General features: G+C 42.4%; 1 protein-coding gene across 10 annotated transcripts in view; it reads right to left on the bottom strand.

Annotated features, from left to right (window-relative positions):
• The window catches only part of Atxn3 (ataxin 3), a 39,606-nt gene extending 23,809 nt beyond the window's left edge, over window positions 1–15,797 (bottom strand). For 8 of the 10 annotated variants that reach the window (XR_008718464.1, XM_055592906.1, XM_055592907.1 and 5 more), the window contains exons 1-6: window positions 15,739–15,797; window positions 8,159–8,323; window positions 7,885–7,929; window positions 5,610–5,695; window positions 5,170–5,236; window positions 2,442–2,529 (exon numbers count right to left, since the gene is read on the bottom strand). Coding sequence is in view for 9 of the 10 variants with exons in the window: in XM_055592906.1 (XP_055448881.1) it covers window positions 2,442–2,529; window positions 5,170–5,236; window positions 5,610–5,695; window positions 7,885–7,929; window positions 8,159–8,323; window positions 15,739–15,762 (475 nt within the window). In the remaining variant the exon portion in view is untranslated. The remainder of the gene's footprint in view (window positions 1–2,441; window positions 2,530–5,169; window positions 5,237–5,609; window positions 5,696–7,884; window positions 7,930–8,158; window positions 8,324–15,738) is intronic. The other 2 variants (XM_055592908.1, XM_055592910.1) reach the window with 2 other exon arrangements.
• Between the last annotated feature and the right edge of the window lie 2,380 nt (window positions 15,798–18,177).

Below are 18,177 nucleotides of genomic sequence, written 5' to 3'. Positions count from 1 at the left end.
CAGGGCTCTGTTACACAGAGAAACCACATGTCAAAACAAACAAACAAACAAACAAACAAACAAAAAATCAGGGTAAAAACTGCAGAGTATAACAGGAGTTCTGGGTCAAATGTAACTTTAGAGCCTGGTCAGAACAGCAAAAGAGAGAAAGCACAGCATAAAGGTAGAAGGTGATGGTCAAAGAATAAGATGCTTATGACTAGGATTTGAAGGTAGTTATAGTTATTCGCAATGTCAAGACAAGAGTGAAGAAAAATGATCTTTGAAAGAAGAATAGTTACTGGTGTAAAAATGACTAAGAGTTTAAGGAAGAGAGATGGATAACCAGCCATCTAAAGTCTCCAATAAAAGAAGAAGGGGGCTCACAGATGACCACCCAGACACAGGTGATTCAAAGGCACTGGAGTCCACAGAAACAACAGTGGCTGAAAATGAGTCAACAGGAATAGGAGCATGCACTTCCTCCTGTCAGCCCTGTGATATGGAGGACATAAAAGGGAAAGATATCAGTTAAGAAAGATGCAAAGAAGGCCTCAGGGAGGTCTGTCATAGTATATTTGATCCCATTGTAAACCCCAAGATTGTGAACTGTAAAAACCTGTTTCTTATTTGCTGTGGCTCAGCCCTAACACATACCTTTAACCAAGAGCTTTCTGCTTAATGTAAACAAGTACTTGTGGTTTTGGCTCAGCCCTAGCACATACCTTTAATCCAAAACTTTCTGTTTATTGTAAACAGGTGGCACAGCCATATCTAATGGGAACAGGGAAAATCATAAGAACAGCACAGCTGCTTGACAAAGATCCAGCAAAGCTGAGCCGAGTGATGGAACTGCTGTGGTGCAGTCTTCTGCTCTTCATGTAGCATGCTTGGGGGCTTTTATTGTTTGTACAATTTGGAGATACTGTGTTGACAGAAATTTTCTCATGAATCATTTATACCTTCTCCCATGAGTGCTGCTTCTAAGCTTTCCCAGGAATGTCCCAACCATACTTCCCCTCCTGCTTTCAGGGAGATATCCTTATCTGGCCCTACTTGAAGGTCTTCCTTATGCCCTGTAGGTTGTGACTCAAATAATTATGCCAAAGACCACCTTATGGAGCTCTGACTCAAAGACATTCTTGGCACATCTAACCCTGCACTTACTCAGGAACAAAATAATCAAAACAAAGTAAACTTAAAAGGTAAACTATATTCAGTATGCTAGAGAACTTGGCAGCAGATCAAATTAAAAGGCTCTTCCTACTACTGATGGACAAAGAATGGTGTGGATAAATGATAAAAGGATAAAATATTAAAACCTCCCTTTCTTAGAAAAAGTTAACTCATACAGGGCCACTGTGGTGTCATATAACTAAGGAATAAAAAAATAACAAGATTAGATATATAAATAAATTCTATAAATATATAAAATATAAACATTATGACAGAAATTAAATAATAACTGCAGTAGCTTTGGCCTGAAGACTTCCTGGACCTAATGACTATGAGCACCCTGACTATTAAAAGTTGAAAATAACTGCTCAGGACATGACAGTTTGCCCAGTCTGGCTTAGATGCATTCTTTCTGTCTAGTGACCTTGAAACACAAGAGCTACCAGCCTGAGAACAAACTGTCATGCTTTGGCAAAATATGTCCATGAAACTCCAAGACTGTTAAAAGCTGGGTTGTGTGGTTGATGGGGAAAATGACTGTAAACGATAACTCTACTCTGTCACGGTTTATCAATGATGACTAAACTTAGGACCAAGAGGAAGCTAAAACATGTACCTGGAGACAGAAAAGATCAGATCTACGTTTTGCAGGCCTCTATCCCTGCCTAAGTTCTATATAAACAAAGAAACACCCAGACTGCCAATAAGTCAGGATGTAAAACTCCTCCTGATCCTGACTGACTGCTCTTGCATCCACCCTTCTTCAGGACCCTACCTCACGCCTGCAGTGTGGCTCAGCCCTAGCACACACCTTTAATCCAAGAGGGAGATAAAGTTAACACTGAATCAAGAGGCGGAACAAGGAGCCAGCTGACAGGGATGAACAGAAAGGGGGGCCACTGAGAGCAGGGAATTTAAAACATTGTGGAGAAGGGCTTTTGGGTTTTTTCCTTCTAGGACATAAGCTTTTTCTTTCTAGGAGGTCAGCTGAGTAGGAAGATCAGTTGGGTGCTTTCTCTGTCTTTCTGCGCTAGCAGGCTTTCAACATGGCATCTGTCTAAATTTTGCCTGGAAAAATTGAAAGGTTGGGATTTTACTGTTTTATAACAACAGAGATCCCACTGTAGGAAGCACTCACAAGAAGCCATGTCAACCACATCACAGCCCGCAGTTGAACACCTACACTGTAAGGGTGATTTACTACCACTGCCAGAAATCAGCATTATTACACTCACAATGACTCAGTTTATTAAGCTATATAAATAAAATTTTTGGCATTTATTTACCTTCTTGCTGTAACTGAGCCAAGAATAGTGCGAGGTATGTATCTGATATTAATTCTGGACCCGTCAACAAAGAATTCAAGTTAAACCACTAGGGAAAAAAAAAGATATGAATATTTAAGTTAATGAACATTGTATATGTAAATAATTCCTCATTAAGCATATAATCCACCAAAACTTAGTAAGACTGTCTAGATAACAGAAACATATCGAACTGAGAACTTTTAAAGTACTGAATACTGAGACTTAAATGCTATATATTTGTCACTATTAAATGCTTTTTTAGAAACAAGTTTTTAGTAACAAATTAAGGCATAAACTTTAACTTATTCTAAAAGGAGAAAGGCTGAGAATATCTTAAAATGCCTTTGCTGGCAGCTGTAACTAAGTGGTTTCATACTATCAGGCCAACACACTGATTCATGTCATATTGACAGAAAAAAAATGACATGTACACACTTTTTCATTTGGTCAAAAGATTTCAATTTTTAAAAGGCAGACATTCTGGGAAAAGAATTTACAATCACCACTTCATTTTAACAAGACCTCTAAGCTACCACTGCAAGTGATTAACAGCATTAATTCACAACTTAAAACAAAAATGTAAACACATTCCAAATTTTGGAATTAGTTATGGTCAATTCCATGCACAACTGACAGCTCTTCCTGGATTTTGATACTAATCAAGAGTACTCTCCCCAGTCATTCCTTTCTTCACTCAGGAACCAGAGGCTGGCCTCAGAACTCACAAGTCAGCCAAGCCTCTGACTCCTGAGTGCTGGGATTAAAGGCTCAAAACAATGCTTTCCTACAAATCATTACAAAGTTGCTTATGGGCTTGAAATTTTAAGACCTTAAAACTCGGTGATTGAGAATACAAAAAAGTAACACTGGGTCATAAATAAATTTCTAAAGGCACAAATGAACCATTCATGGCTATGAGGAGGGCGGAGAAGTTAAATAAAGTTGACCCTGGCTCTTTGCAGAACTGACTCCTGTTCCAGTCAGTCTCTAAGCCACTATACACACTATATACACTCCTTACCCGCTCTCCCCATACCTGAAAAAGAAACTACAATGCTTTTTCCTTATTTTTTGAAGGATACTGAAGCTTAGGACCTTGTGTTTATTGTAAGTACATGCCCTGTCAAAGATCTACATCACCAAGCAAACATTGATGATTGGGCTGCTTCCAGGGCTGACTTAAAAGCTAACAGTACAGTTTATTTAAAAAAAAAAAAAAAAAAAAAAAAAACCACACTGAGTTAAACCAATATATATTGACTTAATATATATTATATACTTAATATATTGTATAGTAATATATTTTATATTATACATTAATATATTTGCTATTATGTGTGTCATATTTTATAGGTATTATTTATATATTAAACCAACACATGTATTCTATATATTAACTCTCTCTATTTATACTCATTTAAATCAATGTTCTTTCTTTTTAATTTAATGTTTATGTATGTATGTATGTATGTATGTATGTACATGTGTGTGCTTGGTGCCCACAGAGATCAGAAGAGGCTGGAGTTACAGATGGTTGTGAGCCACCATGTGAGTGCTGGGAAAAAAATCCAGGTCCTCTGCAAGAGCAGCAAGGTCACACCTGCTGAGCCACATCTCTAGGTTCAGTTTTTTATGTCACTTATTTTTGAACTTTTTTGAGACAGGGTCTCACGATGTAGCTTTGGCTGGCCTAGAACTTCTATAAATCTCCCTGTTTCTGCTGGGATCACGAATAGGCATCACCATACTCTAATTTTTGCTTTGTAGTTTAAAGAACAGCTTTACTGAGGCATAACTGACATGAAGTAAACTGCCTTTCCTCTCCTCCTGTCTCTCTTGAAGGTCTCATTATATAGTCCAGGCTGGCCTCAAGGTCTTCGTAGGTCAGTCTCCCAAGTGTTGAGTCATAGGCATGGGCCACTGTGCTTGGATTAACTGCACATACTTATATTACAACTTGTCTTTTTTACAATTTGTCATTAAAAAGATGTATCTGTATTACCCCAATAAGCCATCAACATGACCATGCATTGAACACATTCATCAGAGTCCAGTCTCCTGACCCCCCTGGGAGCCTTTCGAGTCTCATGTCCCTTTTCCCTATCCCCAGCCCTACACAAGCACTACTTAGTCTTCTTTCTGTCACTGTATCTCGGTTCCCATTTCTGAGATTCATCCAGGCTGCTGTGTACTAACAGTTCATCCCCTTTGACTGCATAAGCTCGTTTTCAACAACACTTCGCAAGGTCTAACATTCTAAGACCCTACTGACTATTTCTTTCAAAACCATGTTCAACGGTGACTTACACATATGTATGCACTGCCAGATCCTGGAATCACCTCAAGAATCCCGTCCCACAACACCAATTTCTAAATGTTTTGCTTACTCCTGACCTCATCTCAGGCTTTGTTACAATACTGTACTAAACACAAATCATCACACAAAAACATACATGATAGTAACCATATATGCATTGTTGTAAATACAAATTTTTATTCTCATATAACTTACATGCTTTGTATTTTAAAAATCTGAAGAGAAACTGATTATCTTCTCTTAAGATAGCAAATTTTTATCTGTTGTATTGAGTCCAGGCTTGGGCAGAGTACACAGGATCCGGGGCTTCATTCCAAAGACACCAATCTCTTTATTTTGGTTTAGGGTACAGAGTGTGATAAGAGGACAAGAAAGGAGACGAGATCTTACCTGTTTACCTAACTTTCTAACTGTAAACCAGTGTTCCTTATAATTGCATATAAAGGACCTTTCATTTCTAGAAAAAAACAAAATGTACACTGTTAAATGGGGGTATTAGGAGATATATACTGGCAAATACTATGAAATTTCTACCATTTAGGATATAGCTACACTTAATTACTGATTTTTAAAAATAAAGATCATATAACTCCATGCATTTTCCACAGGATCTTAGTGATGTCATGCCTCAAAGCCTCCATACCAGCCAGGTCAGTGCCACCACTGACATGATTAAAAGGCAGCTGCTCGAGGCACCAAAAAGATGACATAGTGCAGTCCAAGGGCCTCAAACGCAGTAATAAAGACATTCATAATCAAGTTGTCCTCATTCAGAAATCATACCTTTAAAAATCAAATTTAAATAAGGAAACATAAGGGGAAACGCTTACATGGGATCAATTCTGAGCCTCTGGTATTCTGGACTGTTGAACAGGATAAGTTCTAAGCCCCAAACTTTCAAAGCATTGCTTATAACCTGTCAGAAGAAAGACAGCAACTTTTCATGAGCTAAACCTTTAAGTCCAAAGTTAAGCAGAACTACATTAATTGTGTAAGCAACTGTATTTCATATGCAAATTCTGATAATAGGGTTTTTTATAAATTATGTCCCCATGATACCTCATGAAATTGAAAAATAATATATATGTGATTTTAATTTTATTTCATGTTTTCTAAAGATTTTTTTAGAATTTATTTAACTGTGTCTCAGTGAGTATAGGCTATGGTATGAGTACCTGTAGAGGCCAGAAGAGGGCATGAGGTTTCCATATATTGGAGTAATAGGAATTGTAAGCAGCCTAATGTAGGTGCTGGGAGCTGAACTGGTTCTCTGAAAGACCATTTAGCATTCTTAAATTCAAAGCCATCTCTTCAGACCCTCACATCCATTTGAAAAGTACTTTCCAGATTAGGTTTCTTAGAAATGTCAGATAACTGCACAGTTCATAGATGACACTGCCTCAAGCATCCAGAAGCACATTCCATGCTATGGTGCTGCTTCTAAAACTGGTCCACTCATAGACTCACCACCTGCAATGGCAGTGACTGAAGGCATATTAAAGCAAGTTCTCCCTGGCTTTCAAAGAAAGGTGTGGGGCCAGGGAGATGACTAAGTGGTCAATAATGGATACTGTTCTTACAGGACCCAAGTTCAGTCCCCAGTACCCAAAATTAGGGGGCTCACAACCACCTATAATGTCACCTCCAGGGCGACCATGCCCTTTTTTGGGCCTCCACAGACACTAGCAGTCAAGTGCACATACCCACACAGTGACACATACATATACAAATAATTTTATAAATAAAAATAAGTCTTTTAAAAAGAAGGTTTGATATATTTTAAACTTCCATAGTCACGAACAAAAAGTCAAACCTGATGACTACAAGCTGAGAAATAGGAGAGAAATCTAGAAAATGTTCCATCTGTCCTCCCAGGTGGGCAACAAAGACATAAGCACACTGGGTAGTACTATTCATACCAAACACAAGTGCCAGTGAGCACCCTGTGAGTGTGTACACCCAGGAGACGGCAGTGGCCGCACCAACACTGACCTCTGCTCTCAGCTGAGGGCCAGTGGTCCTCACAGTGTCACAGTGAAGTACTGGGTGGAAATGCTAGAGAATGGGGACACTAGCAGGGTAGCATAAAAGGAATTCATAAAGAACAATACTCAAAAGAGAAATCAGAAAGAACTTGGACAACCCTCACATCAGTAGACTGGACCCCACAAGTAGACATATAAAGTTAGGCATAGTGGCTCAAGACTGCAATCCCAGCACCCAGGGGGCCCAAGCAGGACCTTGCAAAGGTCAAGGCCAGGCCAAGCCACAAAGTGTCTACAAAAGCAAAACAAACAAACATATAAATTAACACAGGGCTGGAGGTTTTCTATAGGGCAGAATACCTGTCTAGTATGTGACAAGACCTTAGACATCATTCCCAGCACTATTAAGAATAAGCCACCATAGAATTAAAATGGAGCCTGGGGGCTTGGGATGTGTCTAGATGGCAGAGTTTGAGGTCAACACATGTGAAGCCTTGGGGCCAATCCCAATACCACCCTCCAAAAGGGCTACAAGTTAGAAAACAGATCGAATTGTACAAACTGTACTTCAGGAATCCAGTCCTGTAGGATGATTTAAACGGAAGCTGCAAGACACTGCAATTTCTCAGATGTACCAAAGATAAAAAGTTTGAAGCACTGTAATTAATATATTAAGTTATCAGCACCTACATATAAATTAAGCAATCCCACTCAGAAAAAAAAAAAAAAAAAAGTAAAGGCCCTACCTATTCTAAACTAAGCGTGGTAGCACACACCTATAATTCTACTCTGGAGACAGAGATGGAATGATGATCACAAGTCCCAGAACAGCCATGACTACAGAACAAGGCCCTGCCTGCCCCAAGCAGGCAAGCAAGGGACCAAAGCCATTCTAAAGCCAAGAGTCTACAGTCCTATGTTCATCTCTGTATGCATAGCACTCTGGAGAGTGACCTTATCTTCTGTAGACAGTTTACAGAGGGAACTCCTGAAGACTTCATCGTTACATAAAAAGCTGCGCCAAGCGCGCCACATGAACGGGAAACTGAGTGCAAGCACAGCAGAGCTGAAAATGAGGCAGCCTTTCCCACACACTTCACACAAACTCTGGACTACTTACTTGAATAGAGAAAAAGCCACTGTCATCCATATTTCCAGAAGGCTGCTGTTCAATTTTCATGGCCAGTTGTGCGCAGACGGGGATGGGAAAAGGATTAAAAACTGCCATTAGTGTGCACATTTAAAAGAACACGCTGGACAGTCACATTAGCCAGTGAAGAGCGGAGTTATAATTAACAAGTCAGGCTCTTAGGGGAGAACGGCTCCTCTTCCTCCTCTGAAGAGCACCCACATTTTAAGAATAAAATGGGATTCGGTGAGTCTGAAATCAGTACCTGTAAAAATGTGCGATAGTCTTCACTGGTAACTCCTCCTTCTGCCATCCTCATCCTTTCTTCTTCATCTAGCTGGTGTGCAATTGAGGATAACTCCACAGGGCTAAAATATTCTCCTTGCAATAAATTATTCAGGCAGTGCTGAGCACAAAGTGAGCCTTCTTGCTAGTATTTAAGAAAAAAAAATTCAATTGTGATTAAGTGGATCTGTACAGTGTCCACTAGAAAATGCAATTACTAACTTTTTAATACGATCAAAACAGACCTTACAAGCCTTAGCCAAAGCTGAGTTCACTAGTGTACACATTTTCATTGTCATGTTTATTTCACAGTTATTTAACTATAGGAAAAAAAATGAAGAATGGTTTACAGTATAACTTCATCTCTCCAATCTCATAGAAGCCTAAAAACTACCCTATAAAAACATTTAGCCTTTTGAAGTTTTCAGTATCTACAAGAATTTATCTTTTGAGATTCCATAGCAAATTACTACTGCAAAAAGGGAGTGTTAAGCCCTAAGAACATTCATTCTTTTAACAAGATAGTTGCTATTTGACCTTAAAAGACTGTCTTTTGAAATTCAAGAACTGGTTTAAGTGAGAATAGTTTTTTCTCATGTTAAGACCCACAGTTCTAGAGCCAACTCTGCAGATTCATTCCAAGTAACGTACGGAGGAAAACTGTCCCAAGCTGAGATAGTCCAAGTCCGTAAGTGGGCAAGCTAGCAAGGGGAACTGCAGCCAAGTTAAGCTCCCTAAGAGGTCATTAGCATCCTTCTTATGGAGAGCGGGCACAATTTCCCATGGGCCCCGGGATGTCTAATTGCTAGGTAGTTGGCTTTCATATACAACTGCACAAAACCCACATGCAAATCCAGACTGCCTAACACTGTGCAGCTTGCTTGTCACTCTCCTGGCTCTACAGTATTGCTTTCCTAAGCTACAGGAAAAGAAGGGTAACTCATGAGTGGAGGAGTCATGTGAACACAGACCTAAACCTGCCATTCTGGGAGGTGAAGGCAGATGGGAGATCACTTCCTACTGTCACCTCTGGCCCTCTAGAGGGCCAATAAGGCCTACTGAACTCAACCTGCCTGGTATAATGAATGCATCCTGGTCTGAGCTATGTTACGTGGCAGATGATCACTCCAAAGAGCACCTTACAAGATGCATTTTATTCCCTAATGAATCAATGTTAGAGGAACAAAATGTAACTGCTGAAGCAGATATATATGTCTGTTATGGTGTAGGAAGGTAGAGTTCAGAGAGTTTGAGTCTACCACGGAGCTAGAACAACTTATCTCCATAGTCTGCCAAAGAATGTTGCCCATTCCTAGACTGGCTTGGAGCAAGGGTTAAGTATCCCTTCAAGCTGTAGTCACATGGTGACAGAATTCTTTGTCTCTGCCTCTTTTTCCTTCTACTGTTGATCAACTGCTAGGAGCAACGTCACTGAATACTGTCTACTGGGAGGTAAAGACAGATTGTTCTGCTTATATCTAGTGCAAATACAACCATTTCACAAAACAGACGAGTGGCTAAAAATATGCAAAAAGATGCTCAACTTCATTTGTCATCAGGGAAATATATATCAAAAGTACAACATGAGGCAGGAGATGGCTCAGCAGGTAAAGGTGCCTACTGTCAATTCCCAGATACTACTGTAAAAAGAGAGAACTGTTGGTATATTGTTCTTATGGAATGTATACAATTTACCCTTGTTCATTCAAACGCTGATTTTTCTACCCCACTATCTGATTTCAATCCAGACATTGCATTGTGATGCTTATTCTAAGCATCACCGGTCTCAAGTTTGTGTAACCATGCCACCATTTGTTCTCTATTTTGTCAATTAAACATCCAGCCAGTGCTGAGCAATGGAGAGAACAGGGTCGGACATCCTGGTTTGGAGAGGAGAAGGAAGCAAATGGGAGGAGTCAGAGAGGAGAGATCCGAAGAAGAGGACTTAGAACCACAAGGAGAGAGGAACCGGACCTAAGATATGACTAAAAGCAAGTATAATGTGGGAAATCTGAATGGAGGAAACTAAACAGGCTTGAAGGTTTAGGACGGAGTATTCATTGCCCAGCATTGTGCTCTAGGTTAACTAAATACATCCTAGTCTCTGTGTGGCGATTTGGGTCTACAGCTGGTTTAGGAATAACCGTTGTTTAACTAAAAGATAAATCAGTAATAAATATTATTAATCCACAACAAAGAACTGACTCCTGAGTCCACGCACACCTGGCCATGTATGTGCCTGCATTCGCATGCACACCACATACAACACAACTAAAAATATATATTTTAAATATTACAGTTATTAATTGGTTGGAGAGGATGCAGGATGGCAGAGGAAAACTTGCAGGATTCAATTTTTTCCTTCCACTGTAGAGGATTTTTAATTTAGAATGTGCCTGCTCTGGCAAGAGATCATACCCAAGACCTTCCAGGTCTGTGTGATCAGGCTATAATACAAACACGACTTTAATACAGGAGACAGGCAAGCAGATCTGAGTTCAAAGCCAGCCTGGTATAGAGCAAGTTTCAGGTAAAGAAAAGCTTAGGTCCAGGTGTGGTAGCACATGCCTTTAATCCCAAACAATGAGGGTAAAGTTAGTTTGTAGAAGGAATCACCCATGTTTGAAAGTGATGTCTAATTGAGTGGCAGAAAAAGTGATGAATCAGAGAAGATCTGACAGAACAGGATATGCCAACTCTCATGAGGAGAGGAAGGAGAAGCTACTTAGGGGGCAATGCAGAGAGAGAGGAAGAACAGTAATAGAGAGACAGGTTCCAAGAGAGAACTCAGGTGAAGACAAAATGAGCCAGAGAGGGAGAAGGAATCTGCTCGAGTTAGTTTGAGGCCAAGCAGAGCAGTACAGAGACCGACAGAAAAGCCAGACTGAATCAGTCGGCTGGGAGAGGAGTTTGTTCCCAAACAGCTGAGTTGAACCAGACAGCTTTGAGCTCAGTAAAGAACAAGAAAGGGTGAGCTTACTCAGTCATAAGTCTCAGAGCCTAAAAACATTCTAGGCCTAGATTAGATTCCACAGAGGATAGAAACTTCCTATCCTCTGTGGAATAGACTAGGCCTAGGTTAGCAGACAGAGGCAATCAGCCTTGGAGACAACCACTGAATCGGGAGAATAAAAGTTCCTTTTACATGCCACAATGTGGGTCCTAACGATGAACTTAGGTTACAAGGTTTGGCAGTAAGTGCCTTTTTACTTTCTGAGCTATCTTGCCAGTGTCTAAAAACATTTTTGTTGTTGTTTTTGAGACAAGGTCTCACTTAGTAGCTCTGGCTGGCCTGGAATTCACTATGTAAACCAGGCTGGCCTCAAACTCACAGAAATCTGACATCTGTCTGCTTCTGACTCCAAGTGTTCAGATTAAAGGTGTGCATAACCACACCTAGCTAATAGAAAGTACATTTATGAAAGAAAAACTCACATAGTGTTAATACAATGCAGTCTCCAGAACACCTATAACAGTGGGGAGGTTTAGAATTAGAGAAAACTGTTGTCACAGAAGCGAGTATCAATTAGTGAAACCACTCCACAACAATCTTCTGTTCCAAAGCTTAACATCTGTGTGCTCTGTGATTAGATACATACACTGCAAATGCATCAACCAAAACAGTACAAAACAAGTTCCAGGCCAGTCAGGGCTACAAAGTGAGACCCTGTCTTAAAAACATAAAAATTACAGAAGAGTTGTATACTTTAAATAACGCCACATACCTTTTAGATCAGCGGTTCTCAATCTTCCTAATGCGGAGACCCCTCAATAAACAGTTTATTTGTGGTGATCCCCAATCATGTTATGAATCATAATGTAAATATCTGATATGAAGCTGGTCTTAGGTGACCCTATGAAAGCATGTTGGACCCACATCTCCTGCAAAGGGGGTCGTGACCCACAGGGTGAGAACTGCTGTTTTAGACACTCATGGGCCTCTCCCTGACACCACAAGCACCAGGCTTGCTCAGCTAGGAATTCTGGTGCTCCCACTGCGTCAGCAACCTGAAGAGCTGAGATTGTAGGCACATGCCATGTAGTTAACTCCATCCATTCAAACATTATCTCCAACTGGAGATCTACCAGTAGACAACTGCTTTTATTTATTTACTGGTTGGTTGGCTGGTTTTGTTTCTCAGACAAGGTTCTCTCTACCTAGCCATGACTGTCCTGGAATTCACTATGTAGAACAGGCTGCCCTTAGGCGTGTGCTACCATGCTGACAACTGCTTTTATATTCTAGCTTAGTAATACTCAAGGAGGTTAAGTGTAAAATTAATTCCAAGAGGAAGTGGTTGATGTCTTTTCTAGTTGATTCTCTGGTTAAAGGCAAGTCATGGAAGGGAAAAGAATTCTCTGGAAAATAGCAATTATGCTCAAATATTCCCAGAATAGCCTCCTAAATAATAACCTCAAGTTACAGGTGCGTTCTTGAAATATGCCACTGCTTCAGTAAGCGTTCATTTGCTGTGAATATTTAAGGTGGTGATAAAGGCAAATGTACTGTCCAGGACTGGGGCGATACCTCAGTCAGTAAGTGTTTGCCACACTGACCTGCGTTCAATTCCCAGAACCCGAACTGAAAGCCATGCATGGCGATACCCATTTGTGACTACAGTGCTGGGCAAGTGGAATGGGCAGATACCTGGGGATAGTCAAATTAGCCCACCTGCGAGGAACACCACCAAGGTTGTCCTCCTGCCTCTATATGCATACGCACACGTGCGCTCCCTCACCCATGCGCACGTACACACGCACGCACCCACACACTCACGAACCCACACATGGCAACTGTACTTCTAAAGTATTTATTAAGTATGTACACATGATAATACCTAAGTGACTTCTGGGTAAACAGGGGTGTGTAGGGGTGTGTCTGTGTGCATGTCTGTATATGTGTTCTCATATACACGTGTGCAGGCAGATGTATACATATGTGTGCTTAAAGGTCAAAGTCAGATGTCTTCCTCAGCTGCTCTCCACCTTATTTTTTGAGACAGTCTGTTAACTGAGCTCACTGATTCAGCTAGACTGGCTAGTCAGCAAGCACCAGACAGCCACCTGGCTCCATTCCCTGCTTCCAAGATCCAGGGATATGGACACACACTGCCCTGACTTGACGTGGTTGCTGGGGAGCTGACCTCAGGTTTGCAGCTTACGCAGCAGGCACTTTACCAGCTGAGGCCTAGCCCCAGCACTTTGTTACCCTAGCACTTTGGCTATAATGGTTCTGTAGTTACTTGCACTGAAATCTGCTCAATAAGGAACAACTGATACTGTAAAGGGATGGGGGAGCTGGAGAGATGGCTCAGCAGTTACAGGTACTGGCTGCTTTTCCAGAGGACCCAGGTTCAACTCCTAACTACTCAACCCTCTGCCATTCCACTTCCAGGATATCTCCCCACCTCGGTAGGCACTGGGGACACACAGCATGCACAGACATACACGAACACCCAAATTTCTTGTTTGTTTTTCAAGGTAAGTGTTTCTCTGTGTAGTCCAGGCTGTCCTGGAACTACCTCTGTAGACCAGGTTGTCCTCAAACTCATAAGAGATTCCCCTGCCTCAACTTCCAGAGTGCTAGGATTAAAGGTGTGCACCACCACCACCAGCCAGACAAAAATACTTTTTTAGAAATGCATTAAGTGCCCTATGTTAAGCAGCTGAGGTGCCTATTTAACATATCAAGGTGGACCTGGCCTCCAGGTTCTCCCAGCATCCCTCAGTCCCTACCAGTTACAGAGTAGGACTGATATACCCCACCCTCCACCCTGAACATTCCAGCCTAGGGGCTGGGGTGCCCTTCCCCCAAAGGCTCTTCTATAAATATATAATCAGACATTTTGCATACCTGTCCTCTTTTGTATCCTTTTTAACCTTTGGCTGCTGTACTTGGTTCCCCTCTCTCCATTCCCCTCCTCCTTTCCCCACATGGCTCACTGGACTCTCCCAGATGTGTCTGCCTCTGGCTATTCTCTCCCATGTATCTATAATAAACTTAAGTCCTTTAGCATACCTAGGGCCAGTCATGTCCTTTCCTTTCCTTCTTTTTTTTTTTCCCTTCTTTCTTTTTCCATTCACCCTAGTGATGACTCAGTGGGTTAACTTGAAAGCTTGAGTTACATCCCTGGAACCCACACCACATCAAGTTGGAAGGACAGAATCAACTTTATGAAGTTGCCCTCTTTGACGGCCACACAAGCACACAGTAATGAAACGGTTTTTTTTTTTTTTTTTTTTTTTTTTTTTTTTTTTTTTTGTTATTTTTAAGAATGCATGGATGCATGGAAGGGGTCTTACGATGCAGTGTATAAAGTGTTCAAAATCTGACATGTTTCAAATGGATTTGATGCCAACGCCCTTGTTAAATTAATTACAAATTCATGTGTGTGTGTGTGAGAGAGAGAGAGAGAGCGCGCAAGAGTGAGAGTGAGAGCACGAGAGCGCTGGGAGTCATGGCACAGGCCTGAAATCTCCGCACTCGGGAGGCCGAGACAGGACGGAGAGCCTGGAGTCAGCTTGGGCTACAAGAGATCTCGTCACAAATTAACTTGTTCCAGTTCCAAAACACTCAGAAATGTCCTAAGAGCTTTCATTTCATAGTTTCTTACATCACTTTTGTCTTTCCTTTGTGGTGCATGAACTTTATAAATGCTCATTTATAAGTATTCGATAAAACAAAGATCCTTTGCTCCTACCAAACAGCCTCAACTAGCAACCCTCTCTAAACCTAAAACGATTATGAAACATGGTATCATATGCCAAAGTTGTCCTGGGAACACCCAAATGACTGGATAATTGGATGTGAGCATAGACCAGTTTCTCAAGATGTCACAACACTTTTAAGCGTAGTCGCTTAGGAATTAAGGTGAGAAAGAAACTAGCCAGACCACACAGCAGAAAGATTCTAATCTATAATAGCCAAAACAAAGCTGGCCTCCTGGTCCGGAAAAAAAGGGATAGCAAACCAAACCCAAACATCCCGTAATAAAAACTCTTATGACGACTTCCCTCCGCGGTTTCCTACTTTACTTCCTAAGTGCCAGGCCCTTTGATGGGCGAGCCACGGTCACAAATGCAGAAGGACGTGAGACAGATCATCAAGATGGAAGTGCATAAGACATTCCATTATAGAACTGAGTTGAGAGAAAGTTGATTCTGCCAGAGGATGGGCTAGGGGGCGTGGGTGGTCCTCCAGGTGTAGGGAGGCGACTCCCAAGACCAGACCCGGAGAGAGAGGGCAGAAGAAACCCAAAAGGCGTGGCTGGCAAGTGAAGAAGAAGCGACCGCGCTCATCTTCCGGGTGACGTCCCCGCAATGCCCAGCCGGCCCTGGTTACCCGCCGGGTCCTCTGGGGCAAGGGCTCCGGGGGCGCAGGCGGGAGGCTTCCGGAGCAGAGCCCGGGGGGGGGGGGGGGGGGGAAGGCAGGAAGCGCCCCTCAGCCAGCCGGGTCGACACGGGGGCGCTCGGCCCCGCCCTGACCTCCTGAGGCGGCGACGCCGCTCCCCACGCCCGCCGCCGGCCGCGGACGGCTCCCCACCGAACGCCCACACTCACTTTCTCGTGGAAGATGGACTCCATGTTTATTTGTCTGGAGCCAACGGCCCCGGCGCGGAGCAGCCCCCGCCCCCGGCCCCACCCCTCCGCCCCGCCCTGCCCACGTGCCTCCCCCTAACCAATCGCTACTGCGGGCGCACGTCACGCAGCGCGCGGTTCCAGGGAGCGCAGGGCACGTGACCTGGGCGGTGAGTCCGCCCGCGGCGTGCGCGGTGCTGGGGCGCCGCCTGCCGTGCGGAGGAACTTCTCTGCCTCCCGCGCTTCGCTGGACGATCTTGTTATTCTAGGGTTCTAGATGCGGAACCTCGCAGCCAGGTTTTATGTTCCTTTTTTCAATTTTCCACCTTCTTTGGTACTTTCTGCTTAACTGCATGTAATTAATACCTCCCGTTCCACTGAAAACCTCATTCAGGGAAAGGTACTGGTGTAAAAACTATAGCCAATGTTTAGAAGGGCCAATTTATAAGTGCGATTTAACACAGCATCTTTTGGAGCGTGCGTCTGTTATAATATTTTATACAGATGAGGAAAAAGAGGCACGAAGAAATTAGAAACTGCCCCGTGTGCAACATAGTTGCCTGTTGGAATGAATATAGGGTCACCTGGTAAGGACTCTGAAGGAAGAAGAATCCGTTGGAAAGTGAAAAGTTAAAAGATGTTGAGGCGGCGCTCGCTTGGTCGCAGGAGGCGAGGTGTTGATGAAGATTAAGCGTAGTATGGGCACAGATCTTGCACGGTGAAACCATTTTAGGTTCTTTGGAGTCAGCAAGGAAACTGGGTAGGAAGGCTCCTTGCACCTGAAAGTAGAGGAAGGAGTATACGGAGTTGGAGGACAGCTGGGCTATGCCAGCCCGTAGCCTGAGCTACATAGGGCAGTCCTGCGCATCCACCCTCCCAAAAGGAGGAAACAGGCAATTGGAGATTTTTTTTTTTTTTTTAAAGTAGAGCCATGGGATCAAACTAGCATTTTAGAGGATCACAGGGGAACAGAATACTTGAAGATATTTTGGGAAAAATGAAGAGATGATGGCGATCAGGATTCTAGCAGTAATTTGAGGATGAAGAGAGACCACTTTGAAGCTTTAGATAGCAGACCCGGAAGAATTTGGGGAGGAGCTGGAGAGGAGGGGATGTTAGGAAAGACCTGTGGGTTTCTGCAGTAGGCACCACCTATACCAGGAGTAATACACCGATCAGAAACCTTTGCAGAATGAGCAAGAAGACAGGTTTCGTTTTGGGAATAATGAATTTAAACGTCTGTGCATAATACATCAGACCTGGAGTTTACAGAAGCTGTTTTGAGCTGTAGGGTAGGGTGGGACTGGTTGCTATTTAAAAGGTAACTGAAGGGCTGGAGATATGGCTCTGTGGTTAAGAGCAGTTGCTTCTCTTGTAAGGGACCTGTATTTGGTTCTCAGAACTCACATGGAGGCTCACAACAGTTATTCCAGACCCAGGAAAGGATTCCTTTGCTTCTGCAGGCTCCAGGCATACACAGCAATGCATCTACATATACTCATTCACATAAAGTATATTTAAAAAATTAAAACACAAGGTAACTGAAATCATAGAGTGACTATTATCTTAGAGAAAAGAGACTGAAAAGCTCTAGAGCTAAACCCTGAAGATAGAAGGAGTGGGCAAGGAGTGTGCAAATGCTGGTGAATGTAATGAAAAGGAAGACCTAGGAGAGAATGCGTCAGGGACCAGTCAGTGTGGGTGCTGCCAAAAAGTCAAGGGATGCAAAGACTTACAAGAGACTGCTCAGTTTTGTTGCTGTTGAAGTGGTTTTTGTGAGAGTACAAGTTCAAGAAAAGGAAGAGGAAAGAAAATGAAGACTACCAGCGAAGACCAGCTAGCTACTCAAAATGAGGTGCCATATTTTTTGTTAAATATTCTGTATGCAATTTCCTCATGAGATTAAACAGAAATAAAGATGTTCTAGAACATCTTTATTACATCTTGCAAGGAAGCTAGTGAAGAGGTAGAATAATGTAAGAACAGGAAAACATTCCATCTTACAGAGGGACATCTTTAGCTCAGAAAGTGAACAACTCAGAGGCTTCTTGAAGTTCCTGAAACTGACCGGATTCACTAGGTTCCTTCTTCCGAAAGCATATATAAACAGTAAGGGCTACTGAGAGATAAACAGCAGAGTTACCTAGAAGAGGGTCACAACAACTGAACTGACTGGAAGAAGCAGAGACCAGCTAAACTGCCTGAGAGACTCCAACCTGCCGAGCTGCCTGCGAATTCTGCAGTAGAATCCATGTTTCCAGCTTTGGTGAGCTGCCATCGTGCTGGAGTGGGATTTTGGTGATGCAGTAGTCGTTTCTGCCCTTATAAGTAATCTCAAATAAAATTCACTGGTTCAAGTTGGCCTTTGGTGGTATCCTTACTTTGGCCTATCCTCAGTTCTCTGAGGTGAGTAAATGCTTG

This window comes from Psammomys obesus, unplaced genomic scaffold (genome assembly GCF_907164565.1).
Source record: "Psammomys obesus unplaced genomic scaffold, mPsaObe1.curated_primary_1811, whole genome shotgun sequence".
Lineage (NCBI taxonomy): Eukaryota > Metazoa > Chordata > Mammalia > Rodentia > Muridae > Psammomys > Psammomys obesus.
This window is presented reverse-complemented; position numbering and strand designations above follow the sequence as displayed.